We start from the raw sequence: 22,090 nt of genomic DNA on the forward strand, positions 1-22,090 counted from the left end.
GAAAACTAAATTCGGGTACTCCAACTATTACTCCTCGAGTGCGATTTCTTTGCCCTTGCCAGAGGATTCGCCACCTTGACAAATTGCACAATTAAGAGGTTTACTACTTTGGTACTAAACCAAAATAAACTAATTTATACTACTAATGCATGATATGAAGTGCAAAATGTCTAAATTTTGCCTAAACGCGGTGTTAGCCTATTTTGGTATTTTACCTGATAAATCGATATACGCGTCCGTTTAAACTCCAAATTAATTTTTTTCAATTTCTATATCTCAATTGCACCCAAATTGACTTAATGTCCCTCAGTGCGGTGCAATTTATCAGTCTTGACAGTAAATTACGAAAATACCCATAGTGGGTAAAAATTCATTTTTTTCCTTCAAAAATTCTCATTATTTTTCTAGGCTCATAATTCATCATTATTCATCATAATTTCTCAAATAAACATCAAGATCAGCAGCCAATATTCCCCTAGAAAATTCGGCATAATGGGTTTCAATGGGAGAAAGTTATTTCTTTAGCTTATTTTTGCTATATTTCAATATAACCTAACTAAAATCACTTAATTCAATTAAAATCAACCAAAACTCAAGCTCAAAACTCATCCATGGAGGTTTGGCCAGCATGGGTGTCCATACCCACTTTCTAATTTTGCATGGAAATGAGAAACAAATGCATGGGTAGTGAAAATCACAAGGAAAATCAATGAAATTTACCTTTTTAATGCTTGATTTCTTGATTTCTCTTGATTTTCCCAAAATTTTTCAGCTAGGGTTCTTATTTCTTTTCCCCCTTTTTTTCTCCTGGTTTGGACAGCTTGAAGAAGCTAAGAATTCTGGAAATTTTGACCTTTTTAAAGGCTAAAATAATATAATATTATTTTATTTATTTTTTTTGTTTTATTAATTTCTTAAATTCTAGCCATCCATTTGTTTCCAAATTTTCACCATACACTTGTCCCACATATCCATAACTTAGATAAAATTCTCAGACTTATCAAAAGTCTTGGTGGAGTAATTTTTCAAATTTACACTTTTACCCTCGTAAAAGTCAAAAATTACATTTTTACCCCAAAAACTAAAAAATTGCCCATCGACATATTTTTCATCCCTTATACTCATACCATTCTCCAATTTGTTAAATGTGATCTAAAGTCTCTCAAAATATCAAAATTTGTCTGCGGATGGAAAAATTACGATTTTACCCCTACACTCCAGAAATGACCGAAATTAAACTTTTTCACTGCCAAACTCTCAAATTATAGTCCAATACTCAAATCATACTTCAATAAGTTAAATGGGGCCAAAAAAAATCTTTTTTAAAAATTTTCATTTTGTCCTTAAGTGGTAAATGACCATTTTGCCCCTAGATAGTGAAAATTTCGGTTTGACTCCAAATTTATCATCGAACTTTGAATTACCATTTTGAGTCATCCCTGAACTGTGAAACTCTTAATTTCACATTAAAATTCCTATTTGAACTAGTTTGAGGGTTAATCGACTTAATGGTACAATTAGGGGCAATATCGTCTTTTAACGATTTCTCGAACTTCCTAAATATGCAAACATTCGATTGAGCATGTAAATGATATTGTAATTATTTTATAGAACAGGGTTTGACACAGATTCTGTGGACCAGCCTATTAGAGGGGTACGGAATCCGGATATATATATATATATGTATATATATATACCTCGGTCGGAGAGGCGCGTAGGGTATCTACTGAGGTATGGTCAGAGTTCACGTCACGCCAAACCACCTTGTGATGATGAACTTCGCTAACGTCAAGGAACGACTGTATTTTTCCAAACTAAAAATTTGTTTACGGGTATACGAAATTTTTAATAGCCTTGACGGACTCGGTTAGATGCCTCGACCAAGGTATCCTTGAGAATGATTTTGGCAGGAGCCAAACTTTCAAAATTCTCATAAGCCATGTTGACTATTTAAATGAGATGAATATTTTTGTTATGAAAAACATATTTAGATGAAATGTTTTAATAGTCTCCTTTTACTCGACTTTAGATATTTTAAATGATGTTTGTTTACTTACTGCGATTATATAATCTCACCACTCTCCTTTCCACCAATTTCAGACTCAGAATAGGCTGTAGATAGCTGATCTCATCGAGGACTACCCTTGGATTTGCATCCTCCAAACTGTAGGTTCATAGTTTTCTTTACTTGTGATTATTCGGGAGCTCACTTGTTATTGTAAATTAAATTAAATACTCTGGCTTACTGTATTACAGTATGTATGAATTTATTTAGCTTTTAGGCTACAAAAATTAATTACGTATAACTCTATAAATATTGTTTTATAAGAAAATTGAATATTTTACTAAATATTTTTTTTATTTTCTTATTATATCCAAATAATCATAATTTCGTTTTAAATGAAAAATTTTAGATTTTTAAACTTATTTTTGATTATAAATTATGTGTTTTGTACTCGTATATTACATTTTAGCCGATTTTGAAATTTTTGAGAAAAAAATGATCAAAATACCCATGTGAGACAAAAATTATTATTTTATTTGTTTTAAGTTGAAAACAATTTAAAATCTTTTAGAACATGATATTCAGCAACGGTTATTCACAAGGGAAATGAGAAACTGATATTAAGCCTTGCGAGATTTCGATTGGCATTCTAGGTAATGAGTGTCTATCGGGACACCGCAACAGTTGTCACAGGCTTGAGGGGAGTATTGGGTCGTGACAAGCATTGATGACATTTTTCTCCCATCCAATTGCGTAATGTCCTTATTACATCAACTTTTTTCACCTATAAAGGAGATGAATTCACTTCAGTTTAGATTTATTTCAATCTTGATATCTTTCATGAGAGTCCTGTATCAATGAAAAATTAGATAGCTTTGATAACATTCCTTACAAGTCTACGTTATCAATCCAAACAACATACCTATTAAGGCAAAAAAAAAAAAAAACCCTTACTTATAAGCCCAACACTCATCTCATCTATTATTGATATGAGATTTGTTACGTAAGTATATCTAGGTCTTTTTAAGTTGTCCATATTTTTTTCTCTACTTTAAAAAGGTGTACACTTGTGTTATATTATATTATGTTTGCATAGTTTTATTTTTTATTCTCTTAACATTTAACTAGATAATGAAATTATTTATATACTTCACAAACAAAGTTGGTGTGCTTCAACTAGTATTTTTCATGTGAGAAAGTTAAAAAGACATCATTAAAAATATTCAGGTAAAATATCCTTACTTTTTTTTATTAAAATTATACGAAAGTACATTAGTTTTCGAAATAGAGACTCCACCCTAAGAGTACAAACACCGTTAACAAAAAATTATGAAAAGACTAAAATATCTTTTTTTCTTTATTAATTTAAAAAATTATTATTATATTTTTTAAAAAATAAAAAAATAAAGAGCACCGATCTGTCTTCCCTAGCTCACCAAGAAAGGGGAGCACCGAGGAGGGGCCAAATGGAGAGCTTTTTTTTTAATTAATAAAAAATAATAAAATTATATAATAATAATTATTAAAATTAATCAATGATAAAATTATCTTTTTACTTTTGTTACATCAACAAGTTGACAAAAATAATAACAGTTAATTAACGGTTAGATTAATATAGTAAATAAAAAATATTTTTTTAAAATAAAATATTTATTTTAAAAATTAATAAATATTTATGTAATTTTGATCAAATTTTAAAAATAAAAATAAGATATTTCACCCAAAACATTTTTATAAAGTTTCCAAAGTGATTTTGAAACTTGTTCCTTTCCTCGAAGGCTTGCCAAAGAAACATTCCACCCATCTCGGCTTTTGCGTATCTTTCTTCCCTCCTCCCTCCCTTCTCTGACGTATTTGCTTTGTTGAAATTGCAAAAAAGAATCTCACATGTTCCCCAATTCTCATCTATTACTCAAACTCCGGTGCATTGCCTCTGCCTCGAAACGTCAGTTCTCAACAATCGCTGCTGCTCGAAATACCGCCACCTATTCGACAATATGCGAAAATCAAGCTGAAAACCATACGGAAGCAGCTATAGAGCATCCGAGGGACTCTACGGACCTTTTCAGGAAATGGGGTTGCAGCGAAAATGATTTAATGAAGATCTTTTCACGCCAGCCTGCTTTGCGCCATGCTCAAGTTGCTCCCCTTTTACCCAAACTCAAGTTGCTCAGTGGCTTGGGACTCACAACTTCCGACATTGTTAAGATGATCAATTGTCGCCCTTGTTTCTTTTGTTCTCGCATCAATCATTGCTTCGACGAGCTGCTTGATTTTTTCCAGACGCTTTTCGGGCCGCAAGAGATGATGCGTAAAACCCTTGTTAGGAACCCTTCGCTTCTTACATATGATTTCCGCAACACGATCAAACCAGTCATTGCGTTGTATGAAGAAATGGGCATTACCGGAAATGATTTGATTGTCATGCTCATTTAGCGGCCCAAGTTGATTCCTAGGACTTCGTTTAATGACGAGAAGATGGAGTATATAAAGAAAACAGGGGTTTCAAAAGGTGCCAAAATGTATAAATATGTGGTTGCACTCATTGGCATCTCGCGGATTGAGACTATACAGGAAAAAGTGACGAACTTGGAGAAGTTTGGATGTTCAGAGGACGAGGTTTGGAGTCTTTTGGGACGGTCTCCCCTTATTTTGACACTATCAGTTGATAAGGTTCAAAGGAACATGACTTTTGTTGTGGGCACGATGAAGCTCTCTCCAAAAGTGGTGCTTCAGTACCCATTTTTGTTGTTCTACAATCTGGAATCTGTGTTGAAGCCGCGGGTATTATTGGCTGGGAAGCTAAAGGAAATGGAGCTTCACCCACAGATTAAGGGAGCAATGATGTTGAGGGCATTGAGGATGAAAGAATGCTGATTCTTGACGGCGTTTGTTAAATGTCACCCAGAAAATGTGGCCACTGAATTGCTAGAGTTCTATAAACATGCTAAATGTGTCAAACGATTGGCAGAAGCCTCAAAGATAAACGTGCATAAAGGATTTCCCTTCTGAACATTTTCGTTTTTCAGGTGCTCAATTCATTTCTTTTACTCCTTGAAATTTTCATGAGTGTAGATGTCAACATTATTCATTTTTCATGAACTAGGATTTTTCCCCTTTAGTGCCATGGTGATCTTTGTACCTTTTCGATTATTCGGAGTTCTAATTGATATTCTCAATGTATAATGCGAGACTGAAGTTTTGGCACATAAGAATAGATGCCTTTTCTTGTTTCATTTGTACTTATTCTGCCAATAACTCTTCTAACCCAGGGTTGAAGAGGTGAAAATTTGCTATGGATGGCATTTCTTTGTCTGGTATTATATAAAACCTTTCATAGGCTGAAGACGCTGTTTATCTTACTATTAGGACTGTGATGCTTGCTCTTTCTTACAAATAAGTGGCATCTCTTCTGTGGAAAGTCATGATGGAAGAGAATTGATGAATTTTCCCTACCTAGAATTACAAGAAACTTCCTTTAATCAAAAGAGGTCAAATGCTTATGAGATGTCTTTGTTTGAATGTGATATCTGCCAAGATTTCTGTTATTCTGGTCTGGCCCAACACATTTTTTTTTTTGTTTAGCAGTTTACATAGTTTCAATTGGATGATCAATTGTGAAGTCATATTAGGTTGACTTAATGGAGAATAATTTGGTTGAATGAAGAGGGACAGGTTCTTTATGATGTATATTTAGTCTCCATGGAAAATGTCAATTCTAGGAAAATTGACAATAGAATAGACTATCATGCTCGGCAAATTTTCATTCTAGTTATGGTCTATGATTGCTTTCTTTAGAAAGAACTTGTTTTTTTATGTACCCAAGCATTAAGCTTGCACGTGTCTATATTTACATTATCACCTGATAGCTTTTCTTAAAATTTAAAAAGGCTTCTATTTCCCTTGAACTCCATTAGGCTTGGGAATTATCTAAAAATGATGTTTGAACCTATGTATGGAATGAATATTTCTAGGCTGTTGATGGTTACTTTTCCACAGAATGTGACCTAGTTTGATCAATCACAGACGGTCCTTAATCTTTCTTAGTTTATTCTTGTTCAACCCCATGCTTTTACAGACATGCATTCACATCATACATGGATGTATTTCATTTTGGTAACCTTGAGTAGTAAGGGCCAGCACTGTCTCTCACTAAACAAGCTTTACATTTTCCCTGGGAATAAGTTTTACTTATTTCTAGGTATACAGATAGAATTTAGGGTGCAGTCCAGGTGTAGAAATAGCAAAGGAAAACCATAATAATGGCCAAAATTGCTGTAAAATTGAAGTTGGAGCAAGAAAACTAGGCTTAGGGTTGTAGAACCACTGACAGATAATATTCCACTACAATATGGTTGCTTAATGGGTCTAAATGACTATTCATACTAGGGTTACAGTTGCTTTTAATCCTAGGCATTGCTTACAAATAAATCCCATTAATCCTAATCTTTCAAACTCATTAACAGAACACACTAGTCACACGGCCATTAATAAAATAAAAACACAATTACCAACCGTAAACTAAATTAAAAATAGCAAACATTAATAAACATATCAGGATAGCCAATTTAGCTAACTTCTGGAATGCTCCTACATCAATTTAGATTGATTACTACATATTAACGAAATGTTGGAAAGAAAATTGAAAATATTGAAAAAGAAAATGAAGGTTTGTTCACTGAAGAAGGACTAGGGTCTTGTCGCTGCCACTGCTGCCACCTGTTTGTCTTTCTTCTCTTTGCCATCAGCAGCGTTGCTGCTATTGTTGCTACTGGTTTGGGCCTTCTCCTCTTCTCTCTTTCTCAGTGTTAGTTTGGCATAGCAATGATGGTGGTGGGATTGGCAATTGTAGCATTGAGATTGAAGTTGCAGTGGTGAGATTGAATTAGTAGTTGAGGAGATGTTTGTTTGATAAAAATATTACTGGCAGTGAGGTCAGGTGTGGTGTGAAGAGAAAATGACCATTGAGGACATTAGATTAAAGTTGGTATATTTTATTATTTTGTAATATATTTGATATTCATAAAGCTAAAAAATAATTGAGAATTATTTTTATATTTCATTATTATATCTTCATGTATTCATTTACTTATTTATGTATTTATTTGTGTGATTATTTTTATTTCAAAATGATAATAATAATTTTTTAAATATAATAATACATTTACCATATTTAAAAATAAAAAAACTAATTACTTTTTCTTGAGGAAAAATTAATTACTTTATTGTTTATTTAGTTATATATTTAAGTTAATTACTTAATTATGAATATGTTTATTTTTTAAAATTATTAAACCCAAAAGATGAAAAATGAAATAACAAAATGTAAAGGGTGAAAGAAGAATGAAGAAGAAAGGCTATGTGGCAGGGAATTTCAATCCCGCACTGTGGCCCCAAGGGCAAAAATGAAATAAAAAAAGGGTGAGGGGGAGGTGGGGAGGAAGCAGGGTAAATTGGGGAAGGAGGAGGTGTGGTGGTATTGGGAGGCTTTGGTGCAGCTGGAATAGTCTCAACTGCACCATAGTCCTTTTCCAAACAGGGTCTGTTGTCTGTAGAGGCTCTAGTTGTACAGTACTAGAGCTCCCTGGGCTACCAAATGGGCTCAAATTCTCCCTTTTTCCTTTCACATATGCATTCTCTGATTTGTGCCATTATCACCATTGGATGTCAGCACTGCTGCTGCATCTCATTCAAGCAGCTGCCATTTCGGTTTATGGTTCTCTTCACCTCTTCCCTGATTTTCACTGCTCCTGCACAATTTTCTGCCGGCCAATGTCTTTGCCACCAATCTGTCTTCTCTTTCAGTCCTTCTGTGCTTTTGGTGTGTGGTTTGTGTTCTAATCTTCGAATTCTCTTTCTTTTCAAATCTAATTCCTAAGAGTGTTTGGCTCTTTAGTTGTAGGTACCTTAAAGCTTTTGCACCATTGAAGTCTCATCAGTTGTTTGATCTATTCTCCTGTTTATCTCCTTCAAGAGACTTTATGTTTTTGTTTTGTTTTCTTTGTCTATTGATTTCCTGCATCTTCATTAGTTTTCTGCTATTCTCTTCAATATCATAATTTGCTGAATTGTTTATTTTCAGCAATTGATTTGGAGATAGGGAAGAATAATTCATTTTTGGTGAAGTAGTTTTTGGTTATTTTTACTTTCTTTAGTGAAAAGACTTCTTGGCTATTGTTAAGATCTTGTGTGCTCTGCATTTTCTCATCATGTTTTGGGATAGTGGATTTGTCTTTGATATACTTTCATCCATTATTTGAAATAACAACAGTGAAATAATGACTGGTGAAGAAAAGGTTATGCCATTTTACTGCTAATGTGCAGATATATCTTATTATATCTGGTTAAAGTGGTAGTAATTTGTGCTTTGCATTGTGAAGCACTGATTTGATTTGTTATATATTTGCTTAGTTCTGAGGCAAGTGAGGCTTTTGATGATTGCATGGTATATCTACATATTTCCTTTACCCATTTTTCAGTTTCATGGTAAAATACCTTAAGATGATTGCTTGTTCATAGTTGTGGTCACCTATCATGTGTGGTAGGATAAGATGTAATATGTTGATAACATTATTATAAGTTAAATCATGCTGTTGGTTTTCTACCATATGCCTTGTCCTTCTATGTTAGTTGCCATATCTTTACCACAGGTAGATGTTCAAGATATACATTTGAAAAAAAAGATGTTCACGATATATTTATGGTTCTGCTAGAAATCAGTTTACCAGAACCTTCCCCACACCCCTTCTCCTTTTCTCTCTCGCTTTACATGTAATATACTACGGCATCTTATGTAGTTTTAGGGCTCTTCATGCAGGGTAGTGATGCTGCTGCTCAAGGTGAAATCTCATTGCTTTCTTGGAACAGTGAGGCTCAATATTTATAAGCATTTACTTATAATGGAAGAACTGGTGAGGAAATGAATGGACTCAAGACTTGTTTTCTTGTCATTTAAGTTAAGCTAGGATTTTAATGTGTATGTTTATGTTATTCCAGTTGTTTGGGAACTGAGGAAGCAAAAACCAGTGATAAGGTAAGGTAAATTTTATCTTGTCTGACAAGTGGAAAGTTTGGGTGTTTCCGCATGTTACTGTACATTGTAACCTGACATGTTATTTTGACATAGGCTGATTTTGTAGTTGACTGCTCTCAAGATTCAATGAGAAGACACTGCTGTGTCTTGCGGTGGAATCCTGATATTACCACTCAATTTCTTGTTGCATCAGATGAAGCTGGTTGACATGCTCTAAGGGTAATGATCTTATTGATGGCATTGCATTTGCTGATCAGGATTAGTATTTGTGGTGAATTGTTCCAAGCAGCTTGGTGATATGAGGAAATATAATGTCAACATTAAACAGTTTGTAGGGCACACAATAGGTATCTTGCTTCACAAATTTATTGTTTGTTTTAAAACTTATTTTACTTTCTGTACTTTTGGGTGTTTGCTGCTGTACTTGTTATGTTACCATTATATACATTGTTGAGTTGCAATTTCACTTCTTTCACTTCCTTTCTCTAAAGGTGAAAAACAAGCAGCCTGAAAGTTTACTCTCTGAAAATGGCAAAGATCTAAAGGCTAACTCATTGAAGAGCTCTTATGGCATACATTATACGGTAGAATATATTTGATTAGATATTTGAGAAGCCTGTTTCCTGGGTTAAGAGTTCAAAATATTGGTACTTGAGATCGAATAGTTATGCCCTTCAGCTAGAAGGGTTTGCTTTATTGGTCCAAATAGTTGTAATAGATTTATGACTGTTTTTCTTTCCTGGTGTAGGTCATTTCTTGTTATTATTCCTCTGATAGTCATGCATCCCGGCATTGTTGTAGAAACTCTATGCATTCTTTGTCTAGGTCTACTGTTATTCTAAGTGGAACTTGCTTTTTTATTTTAACTACTTACGTTTGACTTCGAGGTGTCCAATGGCCGGGCTATCCGCCCCAGCCTGGCCTGATTAAATTATTTTACTAGTAAATAATATATGTTTATTTAATTATAATTCTAAAATATACTTATAAATATTAAAATATTAATTATAAAATAGTAATTTATTATTTTAATGATAAAATAAGTTGTAAATGGGCTGGCCGGATCAGAATCAGGCTTGGTTTTATAGAGTTAGGCTGACTCGAACATGAGCCAACCTAGCCCATGGTTACCTTTAGTTTGACTGCATCCCTAGGTGTAATTGCAGTGTCTTGCTGTCCCACTGACAGCTCTTATCTGCTTACCAGTGCCAGAGAATGTAGGATTATTGTTGGGACTCAGCTACTGGAGAGGTGGGGGAATGAGTGAAGCATCAATTACTAAGCCAATTGCTGGGTTGCTTAAGACTTGTTTATTTTGTATGTAAAAGGTCACAGTAATTTGTCCATTGTTATGTTGAAGAAAGCTAGAAAAGCAATGATGGAGAAAAAGAGCTTAATCACAACTATCATATTTATTTAGAAATATTATTTTAATGCTTAAAGCATTCTTTATACCACTTAATGACTTCATGTTCACATAAAAACAGATCACATGTGAAGTGAAAGGAAGCTAAAATCTCTCTTCCAAACATTCATGTACTGCACAAGGGCAGATTGAAGAGATTTATTGTTTTGCTGGATATAAAGCATAGTCATCGTTGCATGAGCACTTGATTCCTTTCTCATGGAGTAGTAACACCTTGAAAAACAAAATATCAAGTTAGAACAAATCTAAGACTCTTATCGTATCTGTTATAGGCAGGATAAATCAAGATGTGAAATGTAATTAATCACATGAGTATGTATGAGTCCTTTACTATATATAGCAGTAATTGTCATTTAAAATTAGTGAAAATGTTATACTCATGTGTATCTTTATGTGCTGATCTTTAAGTGCATGTCTTCTCTTGATGTAGCAGATTTATAACTAATGTGGTAGGAAGTAGGAACTAGGAGGAGTTTATGCTATAATTCCTCGACTAAACATGCCATTAGAAGCATGCTTTATTATGCTTAATCTTACTTCCACATTTGAAGTTGCGAGGAACAGTCCTTCCACAGCTTTCAATCTGCTTAATGGTGTGTTCAACTCCGACGAGGCCTGCCAACTTAGAGGTAATGGCAGGGCAAACACACTGGACCTGGGTGAGCCGAACATGTTTGCAGCAGTCGGATGAGGGGCTGTGGCCGAACATGACAGCGCTGCATGCATTGACAAGGAGCCGCTGCTTCTCTTTGCACTGGGTAGGACTCATGCCTCCTCTTGAGGTAGGAACCTCAGAAGCACCTACTACCACCACTAGCACAATTACAACCATTCCAGCCCGCCATGAGCTTGCCATCATACGCAGCTCTCTTTCTTTGTATTCTTTTCTGGCCTTCTCTGCGTTTGTTGGGGTTCCTTGAGTTGAATGCACACCTCTTTTTACAGAGGGGTAGAACTCCAGCATTTTGTTTTTGTTTTTGTTTTTGTTTTTTAAAGAATGGAGAAACTCAAACATTTTTAGTATTTTTAAGTCTAATTTTGAAATAAAATATGAATTTTACCAAATTCATGAATATATAGAATTTTTCCATTACATAAAATATGGGACATATCATCGATATAGACTAAGAACTAGATCAAATCGTTACTACTAGTATTTATATTAGAAATAATTGCACAAATTTTATGTATAGGGACAATTCTACTTAGCTTTATCTTTTTGTCTTATCTAAACTTTTATTTGCTACATTATTGCGTATGATTTTGTATTTTTGATACATTATATGTAATTTCCCTACATTTTTAGTGAATTACATCTCGTTATTTCATCCAAAATCAAAACTTTTGAAATGTTTACTTCAAATTTTATTAAAGCCATGATGATCTAAAGAGAATTCGTAAATAACAAACCCAATTTATTCCTCCTTAGAAATTAAGTTATAAACTGATTAGATTCTGTTTGGTGGGGGCCATAAGAGAATGGCACAAGGCCATTGCGCAAATCTTTTTCAAGGAAATAAAAAACATATTGCAATGAGCCATGGCCTAGGGAAGATTAGTAAATATCAATTGATTCGATTCCTTGTTGAAAGTTTTGGCTATTTTCTTTTGTTTCCTTATGGTGGGGGGCATATGACAAGGGCACTAGGTCATACATTTATCGTTTTCAAGGAAATTAAAGAAAGAAAAATAATGCACCGAACATTTAGTTTATTGATTGGTGTATAATTTTTCTGTCTAAAGAATAAGGTTCTAATATCTCTTTCCTCAACTAAAAAAAAAAAATTAGTGTTTAATGAATAAACTATTCTTTTTAGGCAAGGAAGATTCTAGATTCACCCAACTAGTTTCCCCTCTTTTCGGTCTTTTTTTTTTTTTTCATCAAGACATTAAAATTTAAAGCCAACTAACTCAAGATCATTGTGCCCATTTGGCTATTTCAGGTTTTTTTAGTTTTTTTCATACCGTTTGCAATATAGATTAGAATACTTCAAAATGTCACATCTACTCATCACAATGAAAAGAGGTACTTTCTCTAGCATTCATTCCACCAAAACTATGCCCAATCTAACATCTTTGGGCTTCAAAGACAATTATTGTAACCAATATCATAATTTCCACAATTTCTCTTAATTTTTGTAATTAGTTTATAATTTTTATAATTTGAATCTAATTTAGCAAAACCTTGACAAATTCTTGCCATTTCTCCAATTTCAGCCCTAATTCTCTTCCAAACCTTAAACCCATAACACCTACAACTTAAATCAAGTGGACCCTTTCCTTGGCGAGCTTTTTAAAAACAAATCAAACAAAAACCTTAGCTTTAAGAGGGAGAGATATGAAAACTTAGAGAGAGAAAGAATTAAAACCTACAAAATTGAAGGTTTAGGAAAGCATGGTCTTACGTTACATTGAGGTTTCAAAGCTTGGAATTTGATTGATACGAGAGAAACGTGGGAGAAGTAAAGAAAGGATCGGAGAAGTGAGGAAAAAAGACAAAAAGGTGTGAAGAACAAGAGAGATATGAGGGCCGCCTGTGGGTCAAAAGCCCAAAACACCTGTGGTGGGACTGTAGAAATCGATCCCTGTAACCTCAAATTATGGAAAAATACACCTTTTTTGAGAGTTCTCTCTCTTATCTTTTAAATAAACCTACTTACTCGTCATAATAGATTTTAAAAAGGTTGAGTTCAAGAATATTTGGTTTAAAAAGGATATATCATAAGTTCACTAAGTAATTTACCCCTTGCCCTTACATGAAAATGAGGAGTTCTACATTTTATACACCTTAAGAAAATTTGTACTCAATTTTTTTTCAAAATCAAACTAACCTTTATTCTACAAATAGGTGCAGGTATTCGTTTCTCATATCATCCTCGACTTCCCAAGTCACTTATCACTTGTATGATTACGTCATAGCACTTTTATAGAGGTTGTTTCCTTAGCTCGAAATTCCTTAACTCGCCTGTCCAAGACTTCCATTACCCAACACCAAAAATCATATAAAGGTGTAACATACCTTGGGTGTAGCTACTTTTTCTTGCCAAATCTCATTACTAACTTGTTAGAATCGACACAAGCAAGAATTGCGAGTGGGACTTTTAACGTAGTCTTTTACTCACCATCATTCATGCTCGATAACAATTGATGATATCTTTTTAAAGTTAAAATCCATTAAATATAGGAGGGAGGCTCCTGACATACAACAGAAAGGTTTGAGATTTTTATGCTTTGGCTTGAAGCATACCCACCTCAAACCTGCAAACTTGGGTGAACAAAAAACTAGGCATTGATCATCATCTATTTACACAAAAATCACTCATGTTTCAAAACCTTTCCCACACATCCAAAAATCTCTACATTTACACAGTGATCCCAATAGACAACATTTAAACCCCAATAAGACCTCCTAGACATATCAAACCATTACACATGTTATCAGCACTAGAGAAGTGCAAAATAGGAAATAATTCTTCGAAAAGCGGTGCCTTGTCCATCGTCTTGCAGTAGTTGTTAGACCCAGCCTTCCTTGCACTTGTTGGTTTCCCTTGAGAGATGGCATCATCTGCACACTCCTCAAAAAAAAAAAAAAAGTTTTGGGATGAGCCCTAACGCAAAAGCCAGGACTTGCTTAATTTCCATAAACCGGAAACATCCTAGGTACTAACTTCCCTTGCAATGCACCATAATTCAAACAAGTTTAAAAACTATTAAAACATGTTCAAATATCATTCAAGAAATTTCAAAACTCATTCAAGTAATTTTGAAACTTTTCACATGGAAGCACTTAGGCATTTCAAAAATTATTTAAAAAAGTTTAAAAACTATTCAAAAAAAATTGAAAAACTCATTCAAACCACTTCAAAAATCATTCAAACAAGTTTAAAGATCATTCAAGTAGTTTTGATAATTTTTCACATGGAAACACTTGTGCACTTCAAAAACAAATGAATGGAAGTTTTCAACATCAATACTTTAAGTTCAAAAACATATTCAAACAACTTCAAAAATCATTCAAACAAGTTCAAGGATCACTCAAACAAGTTCAAAGATCATTAAAGCAATTTTGATCACTTTTGTCATTTCAAAACTATAATAATTTTAAAGCTAATAAAATTAACAGTTATGTTTTAAATGATGTTAGACTTGCTTAGGTTAGTGGGCTATGCCTGTTGAGGTCCTTGTGTCAATCACGATGGTTATGAGAGTTTGCAACATAAGGTCTGTAACTGGTTAACCAAAATTAAATATTAAATATTAGATTATTTCTTATAATTGTAGATAATCCAAGAGTGCAACCATGAATATATGGTGTTGTGATTTCATAGTTAATAACCTTGAATTATCTTAATGAGATTAAGAATTATTCTAAGTTTATTAAAACTTGGAATATCTACGTCCAAATAGATTCCCCGCTTAGCTTTGTAGAATTCAACTTGTTTAAGTTGGAATGCATGGACTTTTAATTGCTTAAATTAATGAACAAAATGGTAGCTTTATATGTTTTGTCTTAATTAAAGACAAGAGTTATTTTATTTAAACAATAAAATATGTTGTCTTAATTAAGACAAGTGTTGTCTTAATGTAGACAAGGTACATATGTTGTATTAATTAAAGACAAGAGTTGTCTTAATTTAAACAAGGATATATGTGTTGTAATTTTTAATTTTTTCTAATATAGACATTAATGTGGCTTATATTTATATTTATTTATAAATATGGATGAATGATATGAGATATTGTTTGATTGATAACATGTCATCTAGAATAAGTGCCAACCTTTTAAGGATTGCCATGCATGCATTATATATTTTCGTTTAAAAGAGTTTTATTCTATTATATACATAATGAATGTAGGAAATTAAATTGCATCTAGACAAGATGGTAATATAAACTTAATTATACACTAAAGTATTTAGTTGAAGTCATAACCAAGCCCGTAATTTGACTTAAGATATTCTAAATATGCATCTTGAAAATTCATTAAAAAGTCACTAAAAACCCTAAATATAAAAATATTGAGCAGGAGAGGACACTAGTAAACCTAGAGTTCGTGGTCTCCATTGTTGGCCACTTGGCATGTAAAACATGTCACTCTTTAAAAGTGGGCATGAATCTAGATCATTATGGACTTAGTTTTCGGAAGGATTAATCTTTTTTTGTGAATTATGAGATGACACATCCCATAAAGGCTCACTAAGTAAAAAGCTTAAAAGAATGAAGCAATGGTTGTTACATTTAACGTGAATTTACTATTAACCTGCCTACAGTGGCTTTATTAGTAAACTTTTTGGACCAAATAAAGACCTTCCTTAACCATGTTAATTATGAAGATATTAGGTAGCATAGTTGACTGGAAGAATCCCAGTTCGTTTGGTAGTAAATTCTCATAGCCCACAATTAGTCAATTTATTACAAAAAAATGAATGACTGTTGAACTAATAATATAATTTAAAAGGTTTTATATATTATCATCATGCATGTATCACACCCATTTTGTGGTGAGGGGTGGGCTAGCTAGACGACAGGGGACTGAGGCTCGAGAAGAGGCGAACCAACTCGAGGATGGGTGAGCAACAAGGGCTGACACTCTGATTTAGTGCTAAGATAGCACTATGGCTCGAAGACAGCACCCAAGAGTAGATGAGGCGTGTAGGCAAGCAGGTAGACTAGACACGTAGGTTAGCAGGAAAAGGGCACGCAGCACAGTAGGCAGACTGACGTGAAATTGGGGTGCGTGGACTGCCCATGTAGTTTGTCTGATGCGCGGGAACCACTGGCCAACCAGGAGCCTGCAAGGTAATCGTTTCCTACCATTGGGAATAGTGGCTAAGGCATGTTAAGAAGGACCAATAGTGTTCAAAACAGCTCATAACCGTTAGAAATGGCCATGTAACGACTTCAAGGGGTCTAAGGCTTATAAATACCCCTTGAGCCCCCTCATTGGAGCCTAATGACTTATGTACTTGAGTTCTATGAAATAAAAGCTATCTCTTTGTTCCCTAAGCTCTCTCTTCTTGCTTGTGCTTGCCTTAAATGATCCTAATTTATGCTAATTAAGTAGACTGCTAGCCTTTCTAAGAGCCCTTGAGTAAGGCAAAGGTTAGGCTGCACGGGTCAAGAGGAAACCCTTGTGACACTTGGGATCAGAGTGGCAATAGCAAACACAAGATTTGAAATGGGAACCGAGGGTGTTACTTCCACCCCTGATACGAGATAGGCACATTCTGGTAGGATGAAGAGAAAGTCCTTGTCGAGAGACCTCTTCACAATGGTAGAGTCTAGGCTGACATGGCAAGAGGAGGGTGTGGTAGAGCTGGCTGATCGTTGCGAGGCTGGCGAGGCTCAAATGGACGGGTTTGAGGAGCAGATGTCTGAGCTACAAGAGGAGCTGCAGATAACCCTTAACGAGACCCTCGAGGCATTAACCCAACGTGATGCTAGACGAGAGGTTGAGGCCAAGTAGCTAAGGCACAACATGAGCGAGCTTGGACGAGAGCTCTAAGCATGCAAAGCACTCGTTGGGGGAGGGCTACTGGCTATGCAACTGGCTAGCAAGGTGGAAGTCCCCAAATCAAAAAAGTTTAAGGGCCAGCGGAGTGCCCAGGTGATAACTCTATGATATTGAGTTATTTGAGCTTAATTTGATAATAATTTAGCTTAGTTCTTATAATAATGCATAGAAATTAATAGGTTTTATTTATATATTTTAAATTAGTTATTTTAGGTGAGTCAATCTAATCATGGTTAATTTTATGCTTAATTTGGTGTTAATATGATTAAGATAGGTTGTTATTGATTTACTTGTACTTTTGTAGGTGTTTGAAAGAAGAATTTTAATGGAAGAAGGAGAGCAATTTCGAGGTGTAGACTTTTAATGTACATGTTTCGGTATTTTGGCCATAACTTTCTCTACAGAACTCCAAATGAAGCGATTCTTAGACCATTGGAAAGATAAGAGAAAGAACTACAACTTTTGTGTTTATTACTTTAACCAGTTCGGTATGTAGAATGGTAAAAAATCTTATTGAAGTTGACATACTGCAACAATCCAAAAGCAATTACGATTTCTGTTAATTAATTTGGCAAGGCTGCGACTTACATAGTTTGATAAGGAAATCCTAGTTCGAATTGACTTCTATCTTCACCCAAGTTGGCCTAACTTCAAAGCCTATAAAAGCAACCTTTCGGAGGACTTAAGGAAGAGTAGAAAAACCAGATTAACAATTGAGAGTCAAGCTACATAGTCATTGAAGGAATTTGAAGAATTCAAGGAGATTTGGAGATCAAGAATACATTCCTTGGTTTTTTCTATCTTTTTGTTATTCTTTTATTCTTTTGGTTTTAATGTTTATCTTTTATTAGATGATGATGTATGACTTGATGGGGAACTAAATATTTAATCTAAGATTATGATTGAACTCAATATATAGTCTGAATTATTTATCTCTCTTTTGCTTATATTTGATAGATTTAAGTTGTTTATTTTATTTTATTCTTAATGCTTCTAGTTGACCGGGCACCAATTAGATTGAATTGGAAATCTAGGTTAAACCTTGACAAAGGAGATTTAGGTAGACCTTGAATAAAATAGCGTATGATCAAATACACTTAGTTAATTAGGTGATTTGATTTGCATATGGGGTAGATATGCACCTATAAGCCATATGTAGCCAGGGTTAGAGCACAAACTTCATGAATTTTTCTTCACTATAATTTGCGTAGATATATAGTAAATTAATTGGGAAAGGTATTTTTTTAAGAAACTCAACAGAGACTTGTAAATAATTTAGGACTTTAGGTTTGCAACTTAATCCATTAAACTGAGTTAAGAGAGAGAGACAATAATTAGATGAAGTATTAAGGGATATCATAGTCTTAGGTTTGTTAATCATTAGAAGTAAATTTGCTAATATAATTTAGATTAGTTTTAGTTTTAGTTAATAGTTTATTAATTTAAATTTTTCCTTTTTAATTTTAATTGTTTAGATAAAATTAAGGTGTGTTAATTTTAGTAGTTAACAATAAGGATTAATTCAATTCTCTGTGGGATCAACACTCTACTTATATCTATATTATCTTTACGATACGTACACTTGCCTAGGTTAAAAATTGAACAACAAGTTTTTGGTGCCGTTGCTGGAGAATTGATTTTTAATTCTTTCTTGTTAATATTAATACCAAGCATTCTTAATTTTAATCTAGACTTTTCTTTTTTTAATTTTACAGATAATTTTGGTCGTTGTATGCGAAGAGCCCGAAATTTGGAAATTGTTCCGTTTGATCAAGAAATCGGAAAAAACTTTTCATAGACTTCGGAGGAAAAATAATAAAATTTTTACTCCAAGTAAAACAATGGCTGATCAACAAGAGGAAGAAACCAAGCCTTTGAGGGATTATGCAGTCCCACAAGTACAAAATCTCCACTCTAGTATCCGAAGACCTCCTATTCAAGCCAACAATTTTGAAATTAAGCCATCAATTATTCAGATGATTCAGATTGCTGTTTAGTTTGCGGGTTTGCCTAATGATGATTCGAATGCTCATATTATAAATGTCTTGAAAATTTACGATGCATTCAAGGCTAATGGTGTTATTGATTATGTCATAAGATTAAGGCTTTTTCCTTTTTCATTGAGAGATAAAGCAAAGAGTTGGTTAAATTCGTTTCCTACTGGTTCCATTAATACTTGGGATGATTTGGCTAAAAAATTCTTAGCAAAATTCTTTCCAGTTGCAAAGTCAGCAAAAATGCGGAATGATATTACTTCTTTCATGCAATTTGATTCTGAATCACTATATGAGGCTTGGGAAAGGTATAAGGATTTGATGAGAAGATGTCCTCACCATGGATTACCTAAGTGGCTGCAAGTTCAGACTTTTTATAATGGTTTGCTTGGACCTTTTAGAACTACCATTGATGCTGCCGCTGGAGGTGCACTTATGAGTAAATCCATTGATGTGGCTTATGATTTGCTTGAAGAAATAGCTTCTAATAATTATTAATGGCCATCTAAAAGATTGGGTACAAGAAAAATTGTTGGAATTCATGAATTAGATGTGATAAACACTGTTTCTACACAATTGGCCTCTTTCGCAAAGAAAATAGATAAACCGAGTGTTAATGCTATTCAAAACTCTTTTATGACATGTGAATTTTGTGGGGAAGGACATTCCAATGACAATTGTCCCATCTATTCTAAGTCTTGTCAATTTGTTGGAAATATGCAACAGAACAATCCCTATTCCAACACTTATAATCCTAGTTGGAGGAATCATCCTAATTTTTCATGGAATAACAACCAAGGGTTCTCATCAATGGCTAAGTCAAACTTTCCCCTTGGATTTCCATCTAGAAGCCTTATGCCAGAACAAAAGCCTTCAATGGAGGATATTTTCATGCAATTCACGACAAAAATTGATGCATTTATGATAAGGACTGATGCCTCCATTCAAAATCAAGCAGCTTCAATTAGAAATCTTGAGATACAAGTAGGCCAACTTTCCAATGCTTTAAATACTAGACCTCAAGGTACCTTACCAAGTGATATTGAACCCAACCTAAGAAGAAAAGGTAAGGAACATTGCATGGCAATCACTCTTCGCAATGGAAAAGAGATACGTAAAAAGGTAAGTAATCAAGCATTAAATCCTGATATTTCAATTCAATCTGATGACAAAGAAATTAAAAAAGATGCTGAAAAAGAAATTGTGGTTGAAAAATCTACTGAAAATTCAAAAGAAAAATCACAATCTACCCCCACACCTCTATTACCTTTTCCTCAACGTTTTCAAAAGCAAAAACTTGACAAACAATTCCAAAGATTTCTTGAGGTATTTAAAAACTGCATATTAATATTCCTTTTGCTGAAGCTTTAGAACAAATGCCAAGTTATCTTAAATTCTTGAAAAACATCTTGACCAAAAAGAGGAAATTGGAAGAGTTTGAGACAGTAACACTTACTAAGGAGTGCAGTGCTATAATCCAGAATAAGCTTCCACCAAAGCTTAAAGGTCCAGGGAGTTTTTCTATTCCATGCACTATTGGTAGTTTTAAAATTTCTAAAGCTTTATGTGATTTAGGTGCTAGTGTTTCAATAATGTCTTTATCTATTGCCAGGAAACTTGGATTTCAAGAGATACAACCTATTATAGTTACCGTGCAATTAGCAGATAGAACAATTAGGCACCCAGTTGGGATTATAAAGGATGTTTTGCTTAAAATTGGACATTTATACATTCTGGTAGACTTCATTGTACTCAAGATTGAAGATGATGTTGAAATTCCTCTTATTTTGGGAAGACCATTCTTAGTTACAATTGGAGCACTTATTGATGTGAAGAATGACAAAATAACTTTTAGAGTTAGAGAGGAGGAAGTGGTATTTAATTTACTCAATGCAACTCAGTATCCCTATACAGATAGTTGCTATAAAGTGGATTTAGTCAATGAGGGTAAAGGTAAGCCTATTCCACCACCTTCAACAGAGTAGGTGCCAATTCTTGAGACAAAACCACCACCACTTTCCAGCTATCTTGATTTTGTGGTTGGACAGCGAGTAGTACTTTCTAATTCACAACTCCATCTTTTGCCATGGAATCTTAGACCATATTGGGGGACCAAGTTTAAGGTAAAAAAATTCATCTTTATGATGTTATCGAGATTTATAGTGGACTTATCGGAGCAGTCAAGGTCAATAAAGAAAATCTTGAGCCGTATAAAGTAATGTAGAAGGGGATTCCATAGTCAAGCTAGTGAGTATAAAGAAGCACTTCTTGCGAGGCAACCCAATGCATTCTAACTTACTTTCTCATAGATTTTTATTTATTTATTAAATTATTAACATTTTTTTTTATTTTGTGCAGGTTCATAAAAAAAATTAAAATTTTTTTTTTCTAAAAAAAATTTCAAAAAAAAATTAAAAAAAGGGGTAAGCTGCGACTTCACGGGGGGTAAAAGACGGGAGCCGTGGTTCACCAGGCTTAGAGCAGCGGCTCCACACCAAAAAAAATAAAAAAAGGTGATAAGCCACGACTTTCTAGACACCAACAACATAAGCCGCAGCTCACCAGGCTCGGAGCCGTGGCTCACTTTTATTTTAAAAAAACCCTATGAGCAGGCCCCCATCCCCTTTAAATGGAATGCCAATTGGCAGCCCAATTCCCCCACATTTGTCCTCGCCCACTACCCACTACCCTCAAATGGGTTGCCAACATTGGGTAGCCCACTAACCCAACCCAATTTTTTTTTTATTTATTTGGACTAACCCATTCACCCATTACCTAACCAAAAATTTTTTTTATTTATTTTCTTTTCAGATATTTTTATTTATTATTTATTATTTATTTCTCTACATTAATTAATTAATTATTTTTTTTGCAATAAAAAAATCCTCCAAGTGGTAATGAAGATGATAACAATAAAGAGGAGAATTAGAGCTTCTAAAAAATTCATCCAATTATCAGGGGAGTATTTTTTACTTTTCTTTTATTTTTTCTAACATTGAGGACAATGTTTAGTTTAAGTTTGGGGGGGTGAATTTATTTTATGATGGTGAATATTTTGTGAAGTTTTAGATTTAATTTTATGTACATGTTTATCTAGATTTATAACTAATTTAGGATT

At 34.0% G+C, this 22,090-nt stretch overlaps 1 protein-coding gene, 1 long non-coding RNA gene and 1 pseudogene across 6 annotated transcripts; all 3 read left to right on the top strand.

Moving 5' to 3' along the window:
* LOC18594873 (transcription termination factor MTERF6, chloroplastic/mitochondrial) lies at window positions 3,893-4,441 on the top strand. Its single transcript, XM_018124387.1, has one exon. It carries the CDS (start codon window positions 3,893-3,895, stop codon window positions 4,439-4,441), a length of 549 nt encoding a protein of 182 aa, XP_017979876.1.
* On the top strand, window positions 4,891-11,392 carry LOC18594872. Of its 5 annotated transcripts, none has more exons than XR_001928608.1 (5): window positions 4,891-5,034; window positions 8,823-8,916; window positions 9,002-9,038; window positions 9,132-9,385; window positions 11,029-11,392. It is a non-coding gene; the product is annotated as an uncharacterized LOC18594872 (long non-coding RNA). The 5 variants fall into 5 exon arrangements; XR_001928607.1 differs by having other exon boundaries at window positions 9,002-9,043; window positions 11,016-11,226; XR_001928605.1 differs by having other exon boundaries at window positions 11,016-11,226.
* On the top strand, window positions 19,690-20,957 carry LOC108662803 (annotated as a pseudogene).

The sequence above is a fragment of the Theobroma cacao genome, chromosome 7, assembly GCF_000208745.1.
Source record: "Theobroma cacao cultivar B97-61/B2 chromosome 7, Criollo_cocoa_genome_V2, whole genome shotgun sequence".
Classification (NCBI taxonomy): Eukaryota; Viridiplantae; Streptophyta; class Magnoliopsida; order Malvales; family Malvaceae; genus Theobroma; species Theobroma cacao.

Bases quoted from the DNA above. Each gene is read 5' to 3' on its own strand.
- LOC18594873 (XM_018124387.1), top strand. From the start codon at position 3,893: ATGTTCCCCAATTCTCATCTATTACTCAAACTCCGGTGCATTGCCTCT.